The sequence below is a fragment of the Prosopis cineraria genome, unplaced genomic scaffold, assembly GCF_029017545.1.
Source record: "Prosopis cineraria cultivar Desert tree isolate PC_DT_omini unplaced genomic scaffold, ASM2901754v1 PC411, whole genome shotgun sequence".
Lineage (NCBI taxonomy): Eukaryota > Viridiplantae > Streptophyta > Magnoliopsida > Fabales > Fabaceae > Prosopis > Prosopis cineraria.
The window spans coordinates 1-7,912 of NW_026555736.1; the positions used below are offsets into that span (position 1 = coordinate 1).

At 28.4% G+C, this 7,912-nt stretch overlaps 1 protein-coding gene across 1 annotated transcript; it reads left to right on the plus strand.

Annotated features, from left to right (window-relative positions):
- The first annotated feature begins 3,077 nt into the window (after positions 1-3,077).
- On the plus strand, positions 3,078-5,378 carry LOC129296993 (zinc transporter 8-like). Its single transcript, XM_054935393.1, has 3 exons — positions 3,078-3,782; positions 3,931-4,080; positions 4,855-5,378. Exons 1-3 carry the CDS (start codon positions 3,177-3,179, stop codon positions 5,158-5,160), a joined length of 1,062 nt encoding a protein of 353 aa, XP_054791368.1. The 5' UTR covers positions 3,078-3,176; the 3' UTR covers positions 5,161-5,378.
- The last annotated feature ends 2,534 nt before the right edge of the window (positions 5,379-7,912 follow it).

The following is a 7,912-nucleotide window of genomic DNA, read 5'->3' on the forward strand; positions in this document are numbered from 1 at the left end:
GCTTGAGCATATATACTAATTAGGACCCTTTCAGTGGGCAAGAACAGTGAAAGAGATCACAAGATGCCACTGCTACATATTATAGCCAGTCAAAGATTTCAAATTGAAAAGCAGAAAAGATCACTTGTGATTATAATGGGTTGCGTCTAAACAATAACACGCTACTTTGTGTGAAGCAACAGACACATCCAAGGAAGAATCCTAGTTTCATTTTTAGAAAAAGGCTTATGCCTCTATTTGTCTTCTAGCTTTTCCCTATGGGAGAAAAAAAATAGCGATTTTGATCCAACAAAAAGTTAAAAAAGAGAGAGAGAGAGAGAGAGAGAGGAATTTTGACACAGAATAAGCTGGAATTTCAATCCATTTAGTAATTAACGAAATAGAATCGAATGGATTTTTTTTAAATATTTATGTGATTCAGGGATAAATATTGGACCTAATGAATGGAGGCCAAAATTGAAAATATAAGTATGGAGTTGGGGTTAAAATCTATTTTAAAAGCTTTGACAAGCAAAACTATTAACTTTTGTCAGAAGAGTATTTCCAAGAGGGAAGCATCCCTTCTTCCCCCGGATTCATCTTTAATTTGCTGTGATTATCAACTCATTCGTAAATAATTACTTAGCTTTTATCGAGTCCTATGAAGGAATTAAGCAAGAGTGGATGATAATATATATAGTTCCAAGGATAATAATTATCCAATAACAACATCCTAGGATTTGTTTCCTGGATATTGGATACAAACTTACTAGGATTCTTCAAGTGCTAGCGACTTTGGATCACCTAATCTACAAGCTAAGGTAAGGGATATGCTAATATCATGGGCGGTCTCACGAATTTTTAAGACCTAATATAAAACTTACTATTTCTCTTTAATCTTATTTATAAGTTATTTTAATATATTTTATTAAAATAAAAAAAACTTTAAATATTATTAACTTTATTTTAAAATATAGTAAATTTTTATCTTTATTCTTAATAAATATTCTTAAATTTATTATTAGTATTTTTACTCAAAGCACTTAATGAGGACAAAAATATAAAGATTAAGTCTATGAAAGTTGGAGGTTCGAGTCTGAGAAGATTTCAAAAGACCTCTTTAGTGGGGTAGAGAATAACTCAAATACCACCTTAAAAAAAGTCACATGTGGGGCCGTGAGGAGGAGACACATGCCAACATCTCATTTGCCAGCGTAAGGGGTTAGGAGTTACATGTTTCCCTCTTTTAAATACTATTCTAACAAAAGTTAATAATTTTGCTTGTAAAAGTTTTTAAAATAGATTTTTACCCCTACTCCATACTTATATTTTCACTTTTGGCATCCATTCATTAGGTCCAATATTTATTAGTAGAGTATTAAATAAAGGGTATTTTTAAAAGTTTATATTTTTATTTTAAAAAAGTAAGGTTGTAAAGTGTATTTAATAAACTTTATTAGTATGTAAAATTATCTAAAAGTGTCTTTATAATTAAAATAGAGAAAGTATCATTTTTTTTTACTTTTTGAGCTACAAAATTATATATTAAAGTTTTGTAATCACATAATTTTCATAAAAAACAACATAATAATTATATAAACTATAAATAAGGTTTTGGTGAGGCCTATATATATATATATATATATATATTCTTTCAGTCCTATATATAATATACATTTTAGAAGTAATTTTTGGTTCGAAATTTAGAATACATTGTAATAATTAAAATATTTTTTAATTTTATCTTTTCTTGATTAGTATGAAAGTATTTAATATAGTTGTATTTTGTTATAGTTAAAGATAAAAACAAAAATATATTTTATTTTTTTTATCATATTAAAAAAATTAAATTTTTTTTAAAATAAATTACAGAAAGAAATGTGTGTGTGTGTGTTTTGTTGGGGGGGTGGGGGGGCATCTTCCGCCTTGCATATAAAGAAGTTTGCGGGTTTAAAAGGCATCCAACAATGGGGTCCTTGATGGGACTATCTAAATCAGGATTAGATTTGTAAGGTGAGTGAGAAATCATACCAAAAAAATAACATAATTAGTATTAGTAATCGTATTAATTCAAGTTTAATTTTGAGTCTGATGGCTAATTACGATAGATATAAAATTATATGCCATTATTGTCCCAAATTAAAGATAACTAAAATATTTTCAAAGAGAATACAAATTTGTTACATATTAATTAGGAAATTTTATTTCAATTTAATTATTTTATATTAAAAATTACAAATATAAATTACTCTAAATATACAAAGGTGGCCGTTTCTAAATAAAGATGTAGCCACTTAAGTTTTCTATTTTATATAAATAGTAAAATCACAAAATTTTTCCCTTCAATAACAAAGATGTGGTGGAGTATAAATAGAGATGAATAATTCAAACATTTCCTGATTTCCATATACCAATTGTTCTTAAAGGAAATTCTCACGTAGATATGATACATTACGTTATTTATAGTCTGTTGAATTAAAGTATTTTAAATTATATAAATAAAATCTTATATAATATTATTTTAATTAATTTTATTTTATAATATAATTCATATTTAATCTCTTAACTTTTCTCTCTCTCTATTATTATTAATATTAAAATTAATTTATATTTAATATCATATAAATATCCTGTTCTAATTAAATAGATTATAAATAATATGGTGTATTTGGTTTCCTTAAAAATTTTTCTTGTTCTTAAAGAAAAACCGTGTAATTTGGATTATTTCTCTCAATAAGGAAAAGTAATTTATTCTATTTTCAGGGGAAAAAAATACATCATTTCCTTAGCGTATGGCCCAGGATACTGGATCGCAATCACAAGTCTTGTCTCAATTAAATTATTAGCCCAAAGCTCACCCAAAAATCGTTGTTAGCCCAAAATTTCAAAACATTGCGACATCATAGAGGAAGTCTTTTATGTGATCACATTGACCTGAGAGTAAACTAAATATTTTATTCGCCATCCAACCCAAAACATGTCGACATGTAACGACACTCCTTCCTCATACCCTCTCTCTCTCTCTCTCTCTCTCACTTTAAAGTCATTCAATTCAATACTGCCTATATTTCTCTGACAAATTCATTAATTTTAATTTGTTAATTCCTAAATCAAATCACTTTTCTCCCCTAAATCCCGCAAAATTTTCTCTTATTCTCACTCTACGTGCTTTCCCAGATTCTTCCTCTCCAAGCGCTATGACCAGAACAACCAAAACCTCCATCTTCTTCGTCTTCCTTCTTCTGGTTCTTCTTCCTGCGCTGGTTGTTTCAGAGTGTACATGTGACAATGAAGACGAAGATCGCGACAGAGACAAGGCTATGAGGTACAAAATAGCAGCCATAGCTTCCATACTGGTTGCCAGTGCTATCGGAGTTTTGATTCCGGTCATCGGAAAGTTTGTTCCGGCTTTAAGTCCCGAGAAGGACATCTTCTTCGTGATCAAGGCCTTCGCCGCCGGCGTGATATTAGCCACCGGATTCATTCACGTCCTTCCGGATGCCTTCGAGAGCTTGACGTCTCCTTGCTTGAGCGATCACCCATGGGGAGATTTTCCGTTCACTGGTTTTGTAGCTATGTGTACGGCCATGGGAACTCTAATGGTGGACGCTTTCGCGACTGTGTATTTCAAGAAACATCATATGAAGAATGGGCAGATTGAGGCCAATAACAACGGAGACGAAGAGAAAAATTCAGGACATGAAGGACATGTTCATCTTCATACTCATGCAACACATGGTCATGCTCATGGATCATCTGATTCTGGCTCAACTCAACTCCTTCGTCACAGAGTCATATCACAGGTGTGTATACATACGTACGTACATATACAATAACAGTGATCATATTACCCAGTTTCAGTTGTTCGTTGCAGACACTCCAAATCCAGAATATTAGTGAATAACATGAATTTTGAATGGTTTTGAATTGAATGTTTAATGAATTTCGTAGGTATTGGAGCTGGGGATAATAGTGCATTCTGTGATAATTGGGATTTCTTTGGGAGCATCGGAGAGTCCAAAAACTATAAGACCTTTGGTCGCTGCCTTGACTTTTCATCAATTTTTTGAGGGTATGGGGCTCGGAAGCTGTATCACTCAGGTACGTTTTCTTTGCAGAAGTCAAAAAAGAACATTATTTTTTTTCCTAAAAAAAAAGAACATTATTTTAAAGCCTTGGAATATGGAATATAAATATTACTTTTTTATGTCTTAATTATTAGAATATAAGAAAAACTATCATGTGTCTTTTTTATTTATTTATAAGTAAAACTATAAATTTTAAAAAATATTTATCATACTTTTCTAAATTATTTCTCACAAGGTTAATATTTATTTTTACTAGGAAAATTTTGTTAGTAATTATAGGGATAATTTAGTCCAAATATTTTACTTTTGAATGTACTTATTATATTTACTTAATTTTCTTAACTGTGTGAATGTATATTTTTCCTATATTTGAAAATGGAAAGCGCATGTAGTAGTTAATTTTTTTTAAATATTATTCCTCTTTAATTGTACTAAGCATAATTTCAAAATACATTTTATCATGATCACTAATTTTAATGAATTGAAAAATTAAAAATTAAAATATTATTATAAGTTAAAAACTATTAATTATGATTCCTTGAAAATTGTAAAATTGATTAATCTTGCTCTGTAACTAAGACCAGAAAAAGCACCTTTCATATTATCTTTGTGGAAAAGCGAGCACACGGTTATGGACCACACAGGTAGATATTCCAGATTGGCAAAATCCTGTGGTGACGGCTTATCTGTTAAATTAGCCGAATCAAAATGAATCAGCCAGCTAATTTATTTTATTTAATAAATTTAAATATCTTATTAATTACTGTATATTTATTTATAACTGCAGGCCAAATTCAAGAACAAAACTATCACAATTATGGCATTGTTCTTTGCTCTGACAACTCCAGTGGGAATAGCAATTGGAATAGCAATTACAAATGTGTATGATGAGAATAGTCAAACTGCTTTGATCGTTGAAGGAATTTTCAATGCAGCATCAGCAGGAATATTAATATATATGGCTCTTGTTGATCTTCTTGCTGCTGATTTTATGACTGACAGAATGCAAAACAGTACTCGTCTTCAACTTGGATCAAATATATCTCTACTTTTAGGTGCTGGTTTAATGTCTTTTATAGCTAAATGGGCTTGACACTTTACTAATTATTTGTAATCTTTGGTTACGTAGTACCAAACAGAAGAGGCTATTTTCTAATTTTTTTTTTTTTTTTAAGAACTGGTGTGAGTCAGTGAAATGTTCTTTTTCCATATATAGACAGCTAAATATGGAGATAAGTTTTTGATCTGTAACATATTTGGATGGAAGGAGAAAATAATAAAAGAAAAAAAGTAAATGAAATTTTGATTAAATCATGTCATTTGTTTTAATTTTATTTTCACTCTTGTTTTGTGTTTGTTTGTTTGTTTTACTGCAAAATGGGATATTTCTCATTTACTTTGTAAAATGATAATAAAATCTTTCTAAAATATATAAATGACAAATTAGTTTTTTGAAATACCATGATTTCACTGAAATTTTTAAAGACTTTTCTATCATTAATGAATTTATATGAATGATCAAATTGCTCTTTTTGAAAATAAAATGTTTCACAAGTTTTTTTTTTAAAATAATCACAACTTTTCTTTTTATATTCATAATAATACAACAACAAATTATAATTTCACATGTTGATTCCTGATTTATTATTACATTATTATAAATATAAGAAAGAAAATTGTGATTATTTAAACAAAACTTGTAAATCATTTTATTTTCAACAAGAATAATGCAATCATTTACATATATTCATTAATGACAAAAGAACTCCTAAAGACTTCAGTGAAATTATAGCATTTTAAAGAACTAATTTATTATTTATATATTTTAAAAGGATTTTATTTTTATTTTTTCTTAATTTAATTGATATATTAATCCGTACAAATTCAATAGCATTGCCTATCCAATCAATCCGAATAGAAAATTACAAGCATTATCGAAGAAAATTGCGGATAAACAGGACAATCACAATGATTATGGAAAATCAGTTGTTCAACAATGTGCAATGGATCAACATTATCATCATCATCATCATTTATAAAATACCCATGTGATCGTTCAAGACACTTCAGGTTGTATTTCATTATAATTAAAGTATAAAATGCAAGAACTTGTGTTATTTAAATTATAATAATTTGAATAGAAAAGGCACAAAATTCATGTGTGATCACCAATTTCGAATATGTTGTATTTTATCTCAGGGAACTCTTGGGAATTCTTCGGTCAAAAAATACATCCAGCTTCACTTCTAATAATATGCTTTGATTGACAATGAGATCTGACTATCTGAGGAATCAATTCAATTAGCATTAAATATATTATTTTTATTTATGCTGAACCCAGGACTTATCTGTTCAAAACTACGTGTAGAGAGAATTGTAAAGATGATGGTGCTTTCACATTTCAATATAATTCTTTCAGGAGTTCTTATCTTAAGCTGGGGATTTTGATCGACTATAGAAGACTGAATAAAAGAATTGAGATAATCATTGAACCAACCTATTTGTTTGAACTTTATTAATCTGTCAAACTGATATAATTAATGTTTTCTTCTTGTTGATGAGACATCAAAACCTAAAATGCTTGTAGTGCTACCCAGTACCCACCCACCAGGCCACCACTCATGTTCATTTGAAAAGTCTCCGCATCTCAGAGCTCAGTGAAGGTATTGTTTGTTTATTTATAATTTATAATATCTCAAACCCAAGATTTTTTAGGTAGGTTGGGGCTTGATAGGCCATTCATTTAAGGCTTTACAGCTCTTAAAAAATAAAATTTTTTTTGTATAATTGGACTTCTAAACTCGGTCTAGGCTTTTTTTTTTGTTTTATCTCTAAAAGATGAAATATTTTTAACTTTTAAATTAAATTTAGACGTTATAATATATGTATATGCTTTAAAATTAAAATTAAAATTATTTATTTTTAATTTTTGAATATTATTTTTTTTTTGGGTAGGAATGTATTAAGGAAAAAATATGTAATACCAAGCCAATAAAGTCAGGCATATATGAACCAGGCCCACCCATTAACCAGTTCTAGTGTTAAGGAGAATTAAAATGTTTTCTTTTCCTTCTTTTTTTTTTTTTATTTTCTGCCCCCACTTGTTGAAGAAAAGTAGAATATACTATGCTTTGCGGTGGTAGAAGCCTGGAACAATTGCACTTTCTATTTTGGATCTTTATCCCATAGAAAAATTACGCCCACCAGAATTCATAAACTATCTAAAATTTTAATTATCACCAGATAACAAAAGATTATTTTCAAATTTTAAGAATAAAGCATTCCATTGGGAATATGAGATTACCACAAAACATCTATTCCCTCGGTTAAAAAATATAAGATATTTTTAATCGAATTTGACTTCTAATAAAGTAGGTATCTACTTTTAAACTAACCATATTTTTTATATTTATCTCTATTAAATATCCTACAATAAACATAAAGTCATTCATCAATAGAGTTATTTTTTTAAAAAAAATAATGATTATATCTCAAAAGATTAAAAATGTCTTACATTTTTTAATATTTAACTCCTCAAAAAATACCTTATATTTTTTAACGGAGAGAGTATTATTCTTGGCTTGCATGCTCCAAGATACCTAATCAATTATTCTTTTCAGTTTTATTTATAAGGTAGAGAGAATTTTTTTTCTTTTCTATAAAACATGTCATTGATTATTTATTATATTATATATTGATTAAATGTTGATGAGAGAGAATAGATTATTAAACTATGCATATTTATTAAAAAAATAAAACTAATGAAATTTTAAGTAGAGTTAATAAATTTTATTTTTTAATTTTAATAAAATAGGTGGAAAGTATTTTATAAATAGAATTGAAGT